Raw genomic sequence first — 19,367 nt, 5'->3', positions numbered from 1 at the left:
AGGCATCAGATTAGGATAATGCTTGGTAAGATTTTAACATTCCTATAACATACAAAGAGCAATCTTATTACTATAAAGAAATTATGAAGATATAGAATAATTATTTTATTATACAGAGGCCGCGGAACGTTTTTCCTTGTAGGGACCACCCCCCCCCCCCCTCATGAAATTATTCCCGGGTGTTGTGATTTTTTCCCCGATTTTTTTATTTTCATTTTTACCTTCTTATTCATGGACGAGCCAAAAGTGTCGGGGGAGGGGGTTGCAGACGGGAGACCTCCCGCCAAACGGAAAGCCCGTTTTCGCAAAATCTCCCGTTCTCTTGCTTGAGATTTGATTTCTCCCGCCCTGTGGATGGCTCTGTGTCTCCCGCTTAACCCGTTCTATACTGAATTCTGAAATCCCCATAGACTTAGGCCTAATACCTTATGGGTGGTCTTGTGAAAGTTTAAAAGTAAGGTCAGTTTGAGATGCTCTATGTTTGTGCCAAATTATGGCATGATGTTACATCAAATAAAAACCTTGATTCTAGCATATTTTCCTATGTATATTTATTCTTCATATTTTGCGGCGAATAGCACCTTCACCGAGTGATCTTGAGAAAGTGCAAGTGTAGGGTCACTGTCATGTCGAGTTTGAGTTGCTCTATACCTGAACAAATATGACGTTGACACTTTAATACTAGAAGTCTTATAAAAGAAAACCTTTATCTGCTAATACATTGTATACATTTAGTGTCAATAAAAATATCTTCAGGCATTGCATTAAAGATCTGGGGGAAATTGTGAACATTTGAAAACTAGTCCCTGACATTTGACCTTTGACCTTGAGCATGTGTGCATATATTCCAAGTTTTAGGATACCTCAATAGTTTCTTACACTGTTCACAAAATTGATAACGGATGGACAGACGGACGAAAGGAAGGACGGAAGGACAAGCCGAAAACACAATCCCTCATGTGACGCTTTTAGTAAGGCATAAAAAAGGCGTAACTACTCAGCGACATAATCACACATATAAGGAAGTGGCAATATTAAAAAGTAAATAAAAAAACCCACACACACTAAAACTGAAGAGTTTATATAGTGGATGATTAGATGGTTACAGTTCGTTATTCCGAAGGTTCTATAGTCCGAAGGTTCGTTATTCCGAAGATTCCTTATTCCGGAGGTTCGTTAATCCGAAAATGTGATAAGGTTTGTTATTCCAAAGGTTCATTAATCCAAAAATGAAATAAGGTTCGTTATTCCGAAGGTTCGATACGGACCCTATTTCATTTTGGATCAACGAACCTTCAGAATAGCAAACCCTTATTCGGATTAACGAACCCTCGGAATTAACGAACCCTAAACGAGCCTTCGGAATAGCGAACCCTATTTCATTTTCCGATTAATATAACGATCCTTCGGAATAACGCCACAAATGTTCGGATTAACGATTCCTTTTTCATTTTCGGATTAACGAACCTCTAGGTATAGGGAATTTGTGTGTTTCGGATTAATGAACCTTCGTAAAAACGAACCTTCGGAACAACGAACAGCACCCGATAAAATATATGTTGCCAGGGCTATTGTAAAGTATATATTTTCATGTGTAGGCATCGTGATACAAGCACAAGATGCTTTGAAGGCTGCCTGGCTCTCATTATAAACGTCACTATATTATGATTTTTGTTTTTTATTTTGCCGAATAAATGGCCTAAATTGGCGTCAATTAATCAATCAAAATAAAAACTTTGATCTTATGTCTCAGTCGAGAATGAAGGAATCCTCATAACTTATTAATGAATATTTTCATTTCTGAATTTTTTCGCAGAATGTATAAACATATTTGTATGAAAAATGCCTCACTTAATTTGTAATGACTACTGACAAATGTTATTCTTTGCTATCTATGATTCCCTCAAATGCATGTCGAATTTATACTTTTTGTACATTCTGTTGAAAGAAGTGAAAATAAAACCTTTGAATTGAATTTTGAATTGAATTAATCAAAAATTGGAAATGACGCACTGCTTCGTAGAATACACCTCCCTGGGCCCTGTTTCATAAAGCTGCTCTTAAAGTTACGAACAACTTACGAGCGACTGGTGATCAGTTCTGATGTGCTATACTTATCAGAATTTCCATAATTCAGCACAAGAACTGATCGCCAGTCGCTCGTAAGTCGTTCGTAACTTTACGAAGAGCTTTATGAAACACCCCCCTGGTACAACATGTTGCTTGATATCGCGCACATTATTGCGCCACGCCTCACTGGGGAAGCACCCCGCCCCCCTATTGATCATCTGAGCATAGGCTAGGCATGCATGCATGCAATAACCAAAGTGCATAGTGCGGTGTCATTTGCCGCCACATATATGCACAGTAATCAGTATAGTAGTGGGGTTATGGGATCAAAAGGTTTATGATCGCAACTCGCAACTGCCCACTTGTGCTACCGGAAGCCGACCCTCGGAAAGTTGTCGCTATCAGTATTTTGATCGATTACATGTTCTGTTTAGAGGTGAGCGCGTGATCAGAGCTGGTAATGTCATGGGAGCAAGCAATCGAATTAGAAATGGTTGAGGGTTCACAGCGGCCACTGATCAACGATAGCTTGAATCAGCCGACTCCACTCGGCAGCTACAACTCGGGCGACGTGGACGCCATGGCCTCCGGCTACAGTGGGGACAGTGGCGGCTGTTCTTCAAACACGGAGCCGCGCGATCTGGGCGATGTCATCACAACAACAAGCACTCAACCACTCTCCCCATTCGTGAAGGTCCTGGCCGGCTTCGCGGCCATCAGTGGCTTTCTGTTTGGCTACGACACCGGAGTAGTGTCTGGAGCCATGATTCTGCTGAAAGAAGAGTTCAACCTGAGCACTATATGGCAAGAAATGATCGTCAGTGTAACTATTGCAGCCGCCGCTCTGTCGGCGCTCTGCGGAGGATTCTTGAACGACATACTGGGAAGGCGCGGCGTGATTCTTGTTGCCAGTACAGTGTTCACAGCTGGTGCTCTCTGCATGGCTCTGGCAACTGGAAAAGAAATTTTACTTGTTGGCAGACTGATTGTAGGCATTGGAGTAGGTAATTAGCCACTCAAATGTTTGTTATATGAATAATGTAATTTGGATGCAGTGACCAAGTTTTGCTGGCCTTTGTAAGCATCATTGCCAAGTTCATAAAGAATGTTATTACAACTGTGTACTAGGTCTATCTCAGTATCTGTAGTGTAAATTAAATGTATATTCTAAGAACAAAAACTAATTCATTCTTCAGTCAACACTGGGTGATTTCAGGGAGGTGGGACAAGTTCAGTGCTAGCTAGCTCCCAAATAACTGCCTTAAATCGAGCTCCAACACTGGCGGTCAGATTAACGCACTAACGCCTACGGAGCGATAACGATCAAAATTATTGATCACAACACTAGGTGCTAGCGACACTATGGACATGACATTAAATGTACAATATTTTCTGGCCCAGGTGAGATAGCTACAGTCTATGTACATACTACATTGTCTACGATATGATTAGTGGGATGTTGATAAGAGAAGATATGATCCACCTCCCCGATACGATGTTTTGTATTTTTTCCAACATTGTTTTAACAGGCTTAGCATCAATGACAGTGCCCATGTACATAGCAGAGATAGCTCCAGCAAACATTAGGGGTCGCCTGGTTACAATCAACAACCTATTCATCACAGGAGGGCAGTTTACAGCTTCTGTTGTAGATGGTGCATTCTCCTATTGGCCCTGGGGATGGAGGTGATGTATCTCAGATTTGTGAGAAAATAAGTTCAAGAATCTAGATAATGCAAAGGCATGTTGACTTGTGTGCTGCCCTCAACATCACTTACAATGTATGTGGCCAAATGAATATCAGAATATGCGCTATAATTTTGTGATGATATTTCTATTATTTTTCTACAGATTACGGGATACACCCACACACACACACACACACACACATGCACACAAAATCTTTCAAACCAAGATTCTGCCAGTGACATCATCTGTCAATCATTGCTAGAGTATAATGTATGATTAACAAAAGACACTGGAATGCATCTTCCCTTAGACTGAGCTTAACTTGCATAGATTCCATGTTACTAATCTGATTAAAAAAAAAAAAAAAAGACAATGTAGGAAAATCACAAGTTGAAGAGGTAATTGGTCCGCATTACATTCTACAGGACTAGCAAATGTGAAAAAAAAAACTACAGATAAGGGAAAAAAACAAAACAATAGGCAAACAATTTGAGTTTTTATTTTTGCACTACACTGTAGTTTCATGTTGCAAGAAATATGCAGAAATTTCCACACAGTCAAAAATTTCAACTTTTCCAGTCCTGGATAATTGAGACTTTTTGTGAAAAACAAAAGTGAGCCCCTTCCCCCACCTCAACTCTCACATCCCGCACCCTATTGTCCAATGACTTGTCATGATAAATGTGTATCATTTTTTTCCTACCAGGCCGATGCTGGGGTTGGCTGGTGTGCCTTCCCTCATCCAGCTGATAGGCTTTCTCTTCCTCCCCGAGTCGCCGCGGTGGCTGATAGATCACAACCGCTTGGACAAGGCCAAGCAGGTTCTGCAGAGGACCTGCCAGGGGGAAAATTATGAGGAGCAGTTCAGAATCATTCACCAGGATGTCTTGAATTCAAAGAGACAGCAAGAGGAACAAGCTGGTGAGTTTTTCAGTAATACCCGCTTTCCAATTTCCAGTTAAAATAAAATGTGACCCCGCATCACAAAACCACCAAGAAGTCGCCAGGCATGGATTTTTAGTAAGGGCAGCTTGTGAAAGAGCAGACTCTAAGCTTTAAATTGTATATAACTCAATACAAATTGACTTTCAAAGCAGTGGCATTATCTTTTAAAAGTTATTAGAGTTGAAAGTGAAGAGTGTGTAAAAGGTTTTTAAGAAATGCAGAGGGGCCTCTCGAACATAGGCCTACCTACACTTGTAATCTTACTATTCTACAAGAGTGTTTTCTAAAAAACTGCCCCCCCCCCCCCCCCCCAAAAAAAAAAAAAAAATCCCTTTTGCTTTATGTTCCCAAACCATAGAGATACACTAAATAGAGCGCATTCTGCATATGTCACGCATGTACTTGTGCTGTGTGAAATTGAAGAGACCACACACCATCTTAATCTGGGCAAAAAGTCACGCTTTGCCAGGATTCACCACATGCAGTACACGTACCAGAGCACATCAAAAAGCTCATATAGGGTCTCTTCTGTATCAGTGTAGGCTATTTTTATATATCTCAAAGATGCACAATACATTTCAAGTGATAAAACAAAATACACCTCACACAAAAAAGAGAAAATGTTTAAATCTCACAAAAAGAAATATTAAGTAAATGTATCATCTTAACCTGTTGAGGATGGGCTGATTTGGCTACAACACGCATTTCCCGTAGACACTTTCCTGAGTATACTAGGGACTCGTCCTCAACGGGTTAATTGGCGGCAAACAGGTAAAAAGGCATCTTGGTGGTGTAGCAGAGTTGTCGAGAACATGCCATTGAACAATTTGGCAAGTTGGGTGCCTTCACCATCTCCTTGAGATAGTTCTTGCACTGTGAAGTATCGTCATTCAAGTCTGTGAATACATTAGATAAGCCTATATCTGACAGAGCTAAAGGCTTCAATGTGGATTTGTTTGATCGTGGATGCTGCATTGTATGGAGGTTTGCATCAGGCCTGTAGTTAAAAGCATTTGCTTGCAAAAGGGTTAAAGAAATCCATTTGATTTTCCTCTAAAAGTCATGACAATAGAGTATTGGGACACCCACAAGTTTTTCTGAATTCTTTATAGTGGAAATATAAGATGATAGGGCCTCGACATAACTATTATCATTTTTTTTATTTATTGTTGTTAATGTCATTATCATTGTGATCTTGCCTTTTGTTTTGTGCATTCAGCAAAATATATTAGAGCAATGGCAGATCCAGAGGGGGGCACCGGGCACGTGCCCTCTCTTTATTTATGGTTAAAACAAAAGAAATAAAAAGAAAAAAATGGGGGGTTGCGTGCGCTCCCCATTAATTTTGCAAAGGCACCTCCCCTTTACTGAATTCCTGGATCCGCCCCTGTAGAGAACGAAGAAAACAAGTTAAGTAGGCCTCTCTGTATCAATTCAAAATCACATGACTCATTAAATCAACATTAGTCAAGTACATTGTATGTTTTCATCACTGTCAATATGAAGTATTTCCCTCGATCAGTTTAGGCCCGTATGTTGACTTTTATTGAAAAGGTGCAGGTAAATCTGGCATTGAAGTTTTCATTATAACCTCTTCAGTAGTTCAAACACCACAGTCTCTCATACACATACAGTTTCTCTCTCTCTCTCTCTCTCATACACACAAACGCACACACACACACGCACACACAGTCACGCTTACACTGTACATACAATACAGACATAATGCCCTGGATACACTGTATGTGTATTATTATACGTGATCGATCTTGCGCAAGCACTTTTTGCCCTGATTAAGATGGCAGACGGCTCTTTCATAATTATCACAAAATTGGTTTTGTAATGCACAGTCACAAATGGAAAAATGAGAAATGAATGTCATTTAGGAAGTTATTCATCAAGCAGCTCTATAAATGGTCAGTACTTTGCCAAAATACAGTTGAGAATGACCTGACCTCCACATCCATAAAGATCAGGTGTCTGAAAAAAAAAAAAAAATTATGCTGCAAAAAACAACAACAACAAAACGATAACTACACACATTGTACAGAAAATATGATTCTAAAACACACTTTATGTATTGTGGCATACATTGTACGTGACATCTTCATACATGTGACAGTGACGAAAGTGAAATTAAGAGCATAATATTTTCTTGTAGTTTCCCAAAACTGCAGCCACTGTGGCAGGGCAATTTATAATCAAAGCAGTTTTTGTCACCAGAAATAATGTTGAGTGTAATATGAAAAGGAAAAGAAGTAAACTAAATTGCCTCACTAGTGTTAGTTATTATAGTAGATGACATTTTTCCATCTCTATGAATATCATACTCTTATGATATTGATTTATTAATAGTAAAGTATCAGTTTCAGTTAGCCCTGATTGATTGAAGGATTGAGAATTAGCAACCATTATTTTTGTTGCATCATTGACAGGAAATTCATTAGTGCCACTCCCATATTTTTGAAGAATGAAAAAAAAAATAATGCACATTTAAATGAATGAGTTGGCAAGGCCTCCCAGAAAGGAAAAAAAAAGATGTGTCAATTAAATAAATTACAATCATTGTAGTCCAAGGAACGTATCCAAATTTTATGCACCCCTTTTGTAAAGCACTATCTTTCTTGCAACCAGAAATCCTACCCAAGCCTCCACAACACAGCAACAACCAATTCAGAAAAAAGACGAGGATTTTATAAGCATTGATATGCAGTGAGTACCGTTACTGGTATGAACAGGTCAAATGGAATAGTGTGTAACTGATCCCCAGAGGAAAAATATTCACAAATTTGAATACAACCTTGTATTTTAATGAACGTTTGCCTTCACAAACAGCTTTTAATCAAGGATACACTTTTAATAGTGACACGACATTTGCTCCTGCAACAGTTGCTCTGGTCTTATTTTCTCCAAGGACTTAGGGTTAGGGTTGTGATAGGGTTTGGGGTTTACTTTGATGTGAGGATTAGGATTAGTGTTAGGGTTATATTTGTGGGTAGAATTTATTTTTTGCTCAGCTTGCTGATATTTCAGTGGAGCAGTTGTCACAGGAGCAAATGCCATGGCCCTTTTGATAGCTCCCCTTTTATCCTGATGATGCATCTTTGATTTCTTTAGTCCAGGATGTCATTTCGATACTGGAGAAAGTCAAAGTTTCTTGCTGGAAATAAGTCAGTTCAGAGTTAGCTCATATGCACATGAGTACAAATAACCTTTCTTTTGACTCAGTTGGTTAGGCACTCCACTTGTTTTTAAAGTGACAATTCGCATATCAGTTTGCCCCTCGTAACAATTTATGGAATTCATCAGTCATGTTCAAACAAAGGATAAACTTGCATAGACCAGGTGACCAGAATGATCCATCAATTAACATTTGGGAAAGCATGTATGACATTATTTTGCATTGATTGTATCAACAATCTTGTTCTTTTGATGTTGCCAAACACCACTTTTGATGTCAAGTGGATGTGCTTGCAAGCACCATTTATAAAGATTACTCGAGTAATCAGTCCATCACAGATGCTTATTTCTGATTTTAACAACAAACGTGCCCTGTTGGTACAAATGACCGTTTTCTGCTCATGCACAAAGTGGAATCCTGAACTAGCTTTAATGATAGGATCTGAATTTTTAAATGAAGCAAGTTTTGGATTTAAAAAGAAAAACAAAAACTTAAAAAAAAATGCCCTGATAGAAGGAAATATAAGGATTTTAATTCCTAACATAAAATCATATCAATGGATTCATTACAGAGCACCTTTAAATGCAAGATTTTGACAATCACCAACATGGCTGAGATTGATGACCGAGTTGCTGGTTGTAAACTTATTTTATTCTGCAGGTTCTGAGGTAGTGCTTGTGAGGATGTTCAAGTCACCACCTGTGTTAAGAGCTCTCATTGTTGGCTGTGGCATGCAGATGTTTCAACAGCTCGCGGGAATCAATACCATCATGTAGGTGTTTGTCCAAGCCAGTCTGGTTTTTGTTGTAACATTTTGTATTTTGCTTGTAGTTTTTGGTTTGCTTTTGTTTATCATTACCTCAGCCAAGGAGGTTATGTTTTGTCGGCGTTTGTTTGTTTGTTTTTTTTGTCTGTGTGCAAAATAACTCAAAATGTTGTCAACAGATTTTGATGAAACTTGCTCAATGCTGGAAAAGTTGCTCAATTTCTGACCTCTTTAAATCTTGGTCGTTGTTTATTTGGGACAAAGGGCTTACTCCCAAGTTGTCCTGATTAAATACAAAGTGATGAGAATGGCTGTATTCACATCAGTACCAACAGCTGTCAAGTATTCATATTGATATGTGCCATGCATGATTTGTACCAGGTAGATAGACCATTCGTGGGGATTTCTGTCGCGTTTTCCTTATGATGAGCTATTACCTGCACATGTTACTTGCGATGCCGTATAAATGTTGGGCAGGCCAGTGGCATACTGAAGATGGGTAGTTGGGTAATGTCAACAGTAACAGTTTAGATAGAAATTATGCTGAAAAGTCGGATGTATGTTAAAAGCAATTGTGCTGTTGCAATTAAATCTCCAGGTACTACAGCGCCACCATCATCAGGATGTCCGGTGTTCGGGACACGTCCACCGTCATCTGGCTGTCGGCCGCAGTGGCGAGCGTCAATTTTGTCTTCACCATAGTTGGGGTGTACCTGGTCGAGAGGGCTGGGAGAAGAATTCTGACGCTAGGGAGCTTTACGGGTAAGAACAGAGCATAGTACCAGATCACATGACCCAATGTCTCATAGACATCGCTAGGTGGTCGCAAGTACAGCAAGTACAAAAATGTTATTTTTATTTGCTCCTGTTTCATAATTAGCCTCGTGCAAGGCAGTGACTTCATTGTTTAGTTTGCATGTCTGTTTCCATGAGTTCTTATACTGACAATTGTGGATTGGCATTTATATTAAAGGGATGGTATAGTTTTGGTTGAGATGAGGATTCAGGTTTTAATTTTTTTTTAGATGATTTGAAACTTCCTGTATGAAATATTAAAGAGCACACAGTTCAGCCTCCAGTTGTAAGAAGAATTCAAAGTTTATTTGATGAAAATCGGTTTTGAAATGGCTGAGATATCAAAAAAAACAAAAAAAACAAAGAGGTTGTAATAAAAGATGGGTCCCACCTTGTATTTGGACATCTTTGTTTGAGGATATCTCAGCCATTTCAATACTGATTTTCATCAAATTAAGTTTGGATTCCTCTTAGAAGTTTGTGTGCTCTTTAATATTTCATGTAAGTGATTTCAAATTATCTTGCAAAAAGTTGAAAGCTGAATCCCCATCTCAACCAAAACTCTACCATCCCTGTAAGCAATAGTGCATGCATAGCTTACAATCATGGTGGCTGAAAATGACAGTTTGACAAACAAATTAAACTTGAGGATGCATACTATGATATTTTTCCAAAAGATGCATGACTGATCATATCTTTACATCCAAAAACTATTCATGCTTTTCGAAATCAGATGCAAAATGATAATATGAAAACATTATTACTACACATTTCAGAAACTTGTATCATTGTATTAGTCTTCAAAAATTTCCAATTTTTTGTAAAATATGAGCTAAAAAAAGAACTTAAATCTACCTGAGCGTTTCATCTCTAGTTGTACAGAATTGTGTACTAGTATGTCAAAATGAGCAGTGAAAGCAATGCACATATTTTATTTTGTTACATGAAGTGCCAGAATTGGTCGCTACAAACACATCAACCTTTTTTGCTCCTGAGGACGTTTTAAAACAGCCATATAATCAATGTGTGCAGTGAACAGTTTGAATACTGTATGCAATACTTTCTACCAGCAGAAATGTCCAAACACCAATTGTAGGACGGTGAATTGTCATACTTACATGGAGATCTTTGTTGATAAATGGTTGAAACTGTATCTCAGTATGCCATTTGTGTTTGTGTGTGTAGTAATTATGGCTTGCATGTGAGTGTGTTTTTATTATGCCTCCGCCATGAAGTGTCGTCGGAGGCGTATGTTTTCGGGTTGTCCATCCTTCCGTCTTTCCGTCCGTCCGTCCGTCCGTAATCAATTTTGTGGACAGCATAACTAAAGAACTGGGTGAGGGGAGGGTGTGGGAGGGGGATGTCCCCCCTCCCACGGCAAGAATTTTTTGCATTTTGATGTTGCAAATGGTGCAATTTGATGCATGTTTTTGCGTGTTTTAACGAGTTGAAACAGTCCCACTTGTTTAAGGTTGCAGTATATTTCAGTGTAGATTATTATTGAACAATTTGCCTATAAAATGGTATCATTTGAATAATCTTCTTGTATTCATTCTTACACTGAATATCATGAACGCTGTCTGTTCAGCAATCAAACAGAAAAAGCATGAAGACGAGGGTGTAGATAGGGGCATATCCCCTCCCACACGAAGGTGATTTTGCATTTTCAGACCTGAAATTCAGTGATCTGGTGCAAATTTTTGGTGCAATACTTTTTCACCGAAGTGTTAAAATCACGGAATTTAGCTCTTATTCCGAATGTGCATCATCTGTGTGTATGTACAAAGTCTAGTGAGGTAGAGCTTCGGGGAAGGGGGATTCCCCCTCCCGCTCGTGGAGCTTTTGCATTTTTAGAATTGAAATAAAGCGATCTGGAGCACACTTTTTGTGGAAAATTCAGAAATTGTGTCATTCCCAAAAATGTACTCAGTCTATAGTGGGTAACATGCAATTGAAGGGTGGCAAGATACCTCTCCCATTTTCAAGGGAGCCTTTTTTTTTCAGTTTTAAGCTTTTAGAACTGAAAATTCAACAATCTGGCACACACTTTTGTTGGAATATCTGGAAATTTGTCAATCAGAAGAGAAGTGTAGCAAGTCTATGGAAGGAGATTCTGTATAATTTTCTGATTGCAGTTAACGTTTTGGTGCACACATTTTGTGTCATATTTGGAAAACTGTTTATGTTCAAAGTGTAGCCACAGTCTACTTCTATGCATGGGGGGGGGGGGGGAGGGGCAGGCGAGCAGGGAGAAGGCGTGGGCGAGTGTTATCTCCACCCCTCCCTTACGATGGAGCTTTTGCCTTTTTAAGGTTGAAATTGAGATATCTCATATACGCATATTTGGAAATCATAAAATAAAAAATGATGGGGGGGGGGGACTGAGAGAGGAAAGGGTCGATTAAAAGGGGAAATTCCCCTTGTACATGAGGGAACTTTGAGTTTTCGGAATATAAGTGATAAGTCTTGTACACTCAGAATTATTCATAATTTTTTGTAAATCTAAAAAGTGTACTAAGCTAGGGAAAGAGGAACAGAGGGGGAGGGTTTGGGTGGGGGAAACCCCCTCCCAAGCACGAGAGATTTTGCATATTTTGAACTGAAATTCAACGATCTGGTATGCACTTTGAGTGAAATATTCAAAAAATATGATCTCATTTGATGAAAGGTTGCAAAGGAGACCAGCTTCATGTGCATGCATACAGTACACACGCATTTTTTTTTTCCCGCCTCCCAAATCCCCGGTCCAAATCTTGGGGGGGGGGGGGGGGCATTGCCCCCTTGCTACGCCAGTGGGGTGCAGATGCTCGAGGTCAAAGGTCAAAGGTCAAGGTCAAATGCTCAAAATTTCACAATTTCCCCCATATCTATTCAATGCCTAAAGGTATTTTCTTGAAACTTAGTGTATCCATGTATTACCCAATAAAGATTCTTGTGTGAGAGTTTTGTGTCATGAGGTCAAAGTTCAAAGGTCAGAGGTCAAGTGAAATGTTTAAATTTCACTTTTTTTCTCCATATCTCAGATATGGTTCAAGGTATCTTCATGGAATATAGTACATATGCATGTACTGACTGGCAGTGATTATCTAGGGACTGTGGGGTCAGGAGGTCAAAGATCAGGGTCAAAGGTCAAGGTCAACTCGATAAATTTTACTTTTTCCATCTTAGATATATGCAATGCCTGCAAGATTTTTCTGGAAACTTGGTGTGTACATGTGTTACTGTACCCAATAGAGATTCTCTACGAAGTTTTCGGCCAAAAAGGTCAAAGGTCAAGTGAAAGTGCTAAATTTCACTTTTTCCTCCATATCTCGGAAGTGGCCCAAGGCATCATCGTGAAATATTTGGAAAAAAAAATCATGAAACTGATGTTCTGCCCAACAGTGATTCTCATGGGAATTTTAAGGTCATAGGGTCAAAGGTCAAGGGTCAAAAGCCAAGTCAAAATGCTGACAATTTACTATTTAATACAGACATTCCACTTTTTCTCCACGCCTCGAATTTTGCCAGTTTTAGGGACAGGCAATTTTTGGTTTTAGGGGCACTCTCTCTCAAGATTTTTTAAGGGCAGCAAGGAAAAGTTGCAGTAAGCATGGTAATTTTGAGAGAGGCATTGCAGCAAGTAAATAGGGCATTGCGGCAAATTGCCTTTTGCCTTCCGGGTAATTCGAGGCCTGTTTCTCTATACCGTGAAAAGTACTAAATGCATAGAATTGTAAAAGGGTCAAAAGTCAAGCAAAAGTCCTCAAATCCCCAAATACATGCTCGCTTAGAAAATGTAGCCATTCATGAGATTAAACCTATTTCAAGGAAAGTGAACACTTAACACAATATAACATGTCATTTTGATAATTTGCCAATTAGATTAAATTGTCATCACACATTGTCAAGATGTACTAAATGATAGGTGCATACAAACATACACACATACATACACATACATACACATACTGGTATACATGAATGAATAGACAGTGCAGGTAGATGAATTGATAAATGAGTCAAGAAAGACAAAAGGGGTTCTCATTTGTCATGTGATTGGGATGTCTTTTTTTTTTAATTGATGCCCATTAGATGCTATATTAGCTGATATGATGCTGATATGTAAATGGCTGTTACTATTTATAATTTACCCACTTTCAAATCATTTTCCTTTTACCGTGTGTGATTCATTGTGCAGGTTTTACAAAAAGCAGTGTACTCCTTGAGAATAGTTACTTCTGAAGTGTGTTATACCACCTGTTTAACACTGGTGTGTTAGAGTCAATGGTTGTAATGTTTGTATTACGTGTTTCCTCCTAATAGGTGTGGCTGCATCCGTTTTGTTCCTTTCGGTGTCGTTTTACCTGATAGCAAAGACCTCTCCAGACTCGGACATTATCACCCAAGACCAGTGTGGAAGTGTCAGGTTAGATCTCTGCCATTTCATTGCCACTATTTACTGGAACTCGAAAGAAACATTTATGAAGGTGATGACTGGGGTGGGAGGAAACACAATACTGCAATGCATCTGCAATGCATCTTTAGGAATTGACAACCTCCCTGAAATAGCATTTTATTAAAACATTATGTATATTCTTGACAAGAAGAGTCATCATCTGCTATGTTTGGCTAGTCAAATTTCCCTGACAGTCATACATGTTACCTCAAACTTTGATTCACATGGTAACTGATTTTGCAGTGTCACCAACAAGTGCACAGTGAGCAAGTGTGTAGGAGAGCTGTACCCTATGCACCTAAAAGAACCCACATCACATCTCTAATGAAGAGCAGGGTAAAATCCTGATTAAAGGCATTATTTACCATTTGCAAATGAGATTTTAGTGCTTCAAAATATTTTTAACCCTAACCAGGCCGGGCTTTTTTGGGTGTTCTGTGACCGGGGAGGGGTTGATTCAAACCCCCCCCCCCCCCCCGAGATCTCGGCCGTCGATCGCGCAATCGCCATGAAATTTGGCACGTGCATTACCTGTGGCGTAATCTACCAAGCTATACAAAAAGAAATGGAAATTTTCGTCATAATAATTAATTATGCTAATATATGTATAAAATCATACATTTTGCTCTAAATCAGAAATTAAAGCTCCTAGAATCCTAATTCTTGGTGAAATCATTCTTTGTAGCATTCCTAACAATGTACTTGAAAAAAAAATTTGGTACCAAAATCAATTTCTTATGTATTTTATTGTTTTATGAATTTCTTATGTATTTCATTGTTTTTTTTACCTTTTGTTTTATCATTTTTTTTTCCGCAAAATTTATGACAGAACCTATATCAAGCATAATTATGCTAAAATTAATTAGTTTCAGCTTATAAAAGCGAAAATAATCATATCTTTATGAATAAGAAGAGAAAACTCAATTTGCATAGACTTTACACACAAAATCACATTTTTGAGCCATTATTGGTCTGATAGGCATGTATAAAATGTTATGCAGCGTCGTAACGGTATGCACGATTTTCGCGAAAATGGTGTCAAAGGATGCACGAGACTTGAAAGTAAAAAGTCAGCGAACGGCGCGGTCAAAAAATTTCGCGCGGCGGAGTAGTCGCAAAAAATGTCGAGGGGGGGTTGATTCAAACCCCCCCCCCCCCCCCCCCCGGCCTTTTTAGGGTTAAAATGTGAGTTATGGAAAGAAACAACCAATGTGAAAAATGTTGAATCAGTGTATTCAATGTATTGTTAAATACACAAACTGTGAACAATAGTTATAATGAAATTGTTTCTAGAATAAACCGTGTACAGTTATAGTTTCTTGAGAAAAATAGTGATGTATCCTTATATTTTAGGCTTTATTGCTAAATTTTTATATGGTAGGATGTTTTGTGATGCAACTGACCTACACATATGCATCAAATGTGATAACTCAAACATTTTTTTAAATCACTGCTCCCAATGGTAAACAGTACCTTTAAGTGGTCAAATGCACACTCACACACAAAAGAGATCAGCCAATATCTGCAATAATCTTAAGGACTGAATATGGCAGATCGTCCTGAAGAAAAAGAAGCTGTGCAATACTGCTGACATCTGCATGTCCTAGCACCTTTTGGAAACCCAAATTGCAAGTTCTAATTTTGTTGCTTCTTTAATATGCCATTCATTTTACCCAACATTGACAATGTTCTCCCACTGGGAATCAGTACAAATGGTCTGTTATCACTTGATTATGTTTGTCCAATGAGCTGGCTGGTGTTTGACTAACCCATATGATATAATCAATTCATTTGTACAGATGTCCTGTAGCTCAACTTGTCAACACATTCCAAATGTCATGGATTGACATATGTACATTCAGGTGTAATTTGCTGAATTCAGCCAAAGTATGATTTGAAACCACCATGCTCAGCAGTGTTCACGTAGTAATATATATATATATATATATATATATATATATATATAAAAGGAATTAAAAGGGGGACCCCACTCATGTCCAGCTTGACTGTAAATAACAGAGTAAACTCAACAAACAAAATAAGTGTCTTTAATATGATTGTAAAAAAAGCAAAGTTATGCAAAACAAAATAGTGATGACTGGTAGTGATATATTATGCAAATTAGATTGATGAAGCAATAATGCCATCTTTCGTCATTTCCTGTTAGCCAGCTTATAAAAATGTGTCTTTTTTTAATGAGCACATTCAAATTAATCAAATAGAAAGAAATTATATCCTCTCCACGTAGAACCATTAACCCGTTCCTTCCGCAATTCTCTGAGTGCCTTTAATGCCCCCAAATGAGATTCTTTTCGCCCGTCGACAGAGAGGCACACAAGTTGGTAATCCAGCTGTGTGAAGGCAGTCAAGCGGTATCATTGTGTCCCCATTTCTACGGTCAACTCTCATGTGCTCGTGAACAATGGAAATATCGATCGGGTGCGAGGTATGAATAGAGCGTGCGCTGATGAGCTCTCAAATTTTTTGTTCTACACAAAACCAGGTACCTGAATGAGGTGACTGGGGTCAGCGAACCCACATTTCTAACTAATCTCAGCCTTGATCATTATGTACATGTTCGTACGAGTTTACAGCAGAACAAGCAAAAAACTAAATCAGGAAAAGGTACATAATACTGTAAACCCCCCCCCCCTTCTTTTAAAACAGCAGAACAAGTCCTGATAGAATAAACTCTGATCTTTTTATCAAACCCACTTTTCTGAGCATTTTAACACAAAGAAACATGAATTTAGGCCACTGAAGCAGGCACCCTTGTCTTCATTTTGGGTTCCCGTATATCGGTTGCTCCCACGGGAACCTGGTAAACCAGGTTCCCGTAAGGAACGGGTTAAGAGTTGGAATGATTTAGGTTGATGACTTTTTTATAGGGGAGTTACTTATACAGTTTGTGCATTTTTAATGAAAAAAAAATAGTGCTTTTAATTATATCTGTGCATACAAAGCAATTGGAGAGTTCTGAGATAATGACAGCTTTATGTCATCAGTTTTTTGGGGGTTTTTTTTCACCATGCAGCACATGTGATGCCTGCGTGGGAGATGACGCCTGTGGATTCTGCTTCCAGACATACAACCATTCCATTCTCAACAGCTCCTGTTTGGCAGTGGATGGATACCTCACCAACCAGTCTGCTAATGGCCTCTGCACCAAGGCAGAGCTCTTGCATCATGAAAGCACCTGGGCCTACGACTACTGTCCTTCACCCTACGCTTTCATGGCATTCATGGGCCTCATCATGTATCTTGTCTTCTTTGCACCAGGTATGTGGATTTACATCAATGTTCACCCTATAATGACACCAATTTGAGCAGATGGATCGTAGAGTGATTTTGGAATATACATGTCTAATGGCCACTTATATTAGAGCAACTTTATTTGCAGTTTGGGCACTGTGAAGCTGGGGGCATTTGTTGAAATTTATGCCCCTGATTTTAACCAATCATAATTGTGGATTCATCCAATGAGCTATATAATCAAGGCTATTATTGACCCCCTGTATCTTAGACCCATGCCGTTTAAAGTTCATGTGTCCCTTTTGCAGCCCTGAAAATATGATTCCTTTCGTAAGCTGGTATATTGTAGAGATAGGTAAGTCAGACCTTTCTTCAGAAAAGCTGGAAACTTCTAGGATAGAGGAGGAAATAATACTACAGCATAGATTTCCAGTGAAATAGACCCTGAAAAAATTCCAGTTGTTACTCTAGGTACAAAAAGGGAGTTTATTCTTGAGTGACATGGGGTTTTTATTTCTCTATTTGAAACTCTTGAGGTGCATTTATCATATCATTTCATGCATGGATGTTAGGTGACCCTAGTCTTCAACCATGCAAAGTTTTGTGATATTTGCAAAAGGGATATACAACCTCGAATGGTTTGTGCTTGAATTCCTGCAGGCATGGGTCCCATGCCGTGGACGGTTAACTCCGAGATCTACCCACAGTGGGCCAGGAGTGCAGGGAATGCCATGGCAGCCACGGTCAACTGGTCATTCAATTTACTCATTGCGATGACCTTCCTCAGCCTTACAGAGGCCATCACACGTCAAGGTAGATCTATCTTTTTTTATTGTTGCACTGTGTCGAAAGCTTCCTTTTGCAGTCAAAAATCACTTAAAAACTGCCCCTGGCAATGACATCACATCGCACTTTATACCCATTGCCATTTAATTACATCATAGTTCTCCTTGAACAATAGCATTGCTTTTGTTTTTCTTCTGAAAATAATGACAGCAAGGAGGAATGCTTGTTGAAAACTTTGCCCTGTATCACAAGACTTTCACAATACTACGGATTTTGCATCAAGTATCAAGTTTCATGATCTTTATCATGCTTTTAAAAGCAGAAATTTGCGGATGGAAGGATAGTTACACACTGTTTATGTGTGTATTAAACTGATGAAGCAGTTTGAAAACAGTGACAGTCGGGTGATATGATATCTCTATCAGTGCCTTGTATGAGATTCTGCTTACCAAATTTTCATGTTCACATAAGGTTGCATGCATTTTTGCAATGTTTTTAAATTCAGATCTTGATATGGGTAAACTGTAAGAGCTTGCAGAATACCAGTCTTACTCAGTAACATATTGTGTATAAACTGATGATCATAATAAACTAAAGCTTGATTTGCAGCCATACCATTAAATATAAACTTTTAGAGATAATCAATACAAGTAAGATCCATGTAATGATTTATTCCCCCTTTATGATATCAGTATTCCTCTGATGTTATCATAGTGTATATTATGTCATGTGGTCTAACCTGAGGTTAAAATGCAGGATTGTGCATTCTTGGGGATTAAAGATGAGGTCTTTAAGAAAGAATATAGCATACAAAACCAAGATGTCCATTCATGATTTTATCAATGTTGCCCTGCTATTTGAGAGCATTTTGTGGTATATTAAGATGTTCTAATGTGTTGCCTAGAATTTTTTTTTTCAGTTTTTCTCATTGCCATTGTTGCCAACATGGCCTTCTATGTGCATCCTCTTGTTTTTCTCCAGGTACGTTCTTCCTTTACTTCTGCATCTGCATCGTGGGCATCATTTTTATATTCGTCCTCCTCCCTGAAACCAAGGGAACCAACCTAGAGAACGTCCAGGAGCTCTTTGAGCGGCCCATCTGCTCCTGTACCTCGCAGCCCAGCTACACACGGATAGGGGATGACAAGCAACAGACAAGTAAGAATACAGAGTAACCCATCAAGTGTGTCTATCTCTGCCATGTTACTGTAGAACCAGAAATTTTTGGATGCATGGAACTTTCGCAAATTTCATTAGGGGCCATGATTTGGGGAAAAAAAAAAAAATTGCATGCAATTTCTTTTTTCCCCTACAGAATCCAGTACATGGTTCTGGTAGTAAACTTATAAATCTTTAATGGTCAGCAATTTGCAAAAGTTTCATGTTGCAAATTTTTCTGGTTTTACAGTATATGATAATCAGAAAAAAAAGTATATCTGTGTGTA

The 19,367-nt window shown here is 38.7% G+C and overlaps 1 protein-coding gene across 1 annotated transcript; it reads left to right on the top strand.

The window, feature by feature from the left end:
* Positions 1-2,560: 2,560 nt before the first annotated feature.
* LOC139729162 (proton myo-inositol cotransporter-like) lies at positions 2,561-19,097 on the top strand. The gene is made up of 9 exons (XM_071640093.1): positions 2,561-3,074; positions 3,600-3,756; positions 4,466-4,680; positions 8,546-8,657; positions 9,250-9,413; positions 13,752-13,854; positions 16,919-17,163; positions 17,797-17,949; positions 18,904-19,097. The coding sequence occupies exons 1-9, from the start codon at positions 2,561-2,563 to the stop codon at positions 19,095-19,097; spliced, it is 1,857 nt and encodes a 618-aa protein (XP_071496194.1).
* The last annotated feature ends 270 nt before the right edge of the window (positions 19,098-19,367 follow it).

Source organism: Diadema antillarum, unplaced genomic scaffold (genome assembly GCF_040938485.1).
Source record: "Diadema antillarum isolate AM-2024a unplaced genomic scaffold, OU_Dant_1.0 seq00000221_RagTag, whole genome shotgun sequence".
Taxonomy (NCBI): Eukaryota; Metazoa; Echinodermata; class Echinoidea; order Diadematoida; family Diadematidae; genus Diadema; species Diadema antillarum.
The sequence above is the reverse complement of the archived record's forward strand: the minus strand, read 5'-3'. Positions and strand labels throughout refer to the sequence as shown.

What these genes read in the sequence shown, in the direction of transcription:
- LOC139729162 (XM_071640093.1), top strand. Translation starts at nt 2,561, where the DNA reads ATGGTTGAGGGTTCACAGCGGCCACTGATCAACGATAGCTTGAATCAG. An exon ending in GATTGTAGGCATTGGAGTAG is followed by an intron (nt 3,075 to 3,599) that starts GTAATTAGCCAC and finishes TTGTTTTAACAG; the next exon opens with GCTTAGCATCAATGACAGTG. An exon ending in AGAGGCCATCACACGTCAAG is followed by an intron (nt 17,950 to 18,903) that starts GTAGATCTATCT and finishes GTTTTTCTCCAG; the next exon opens with GTACGTTCTTCCTTTACTTC.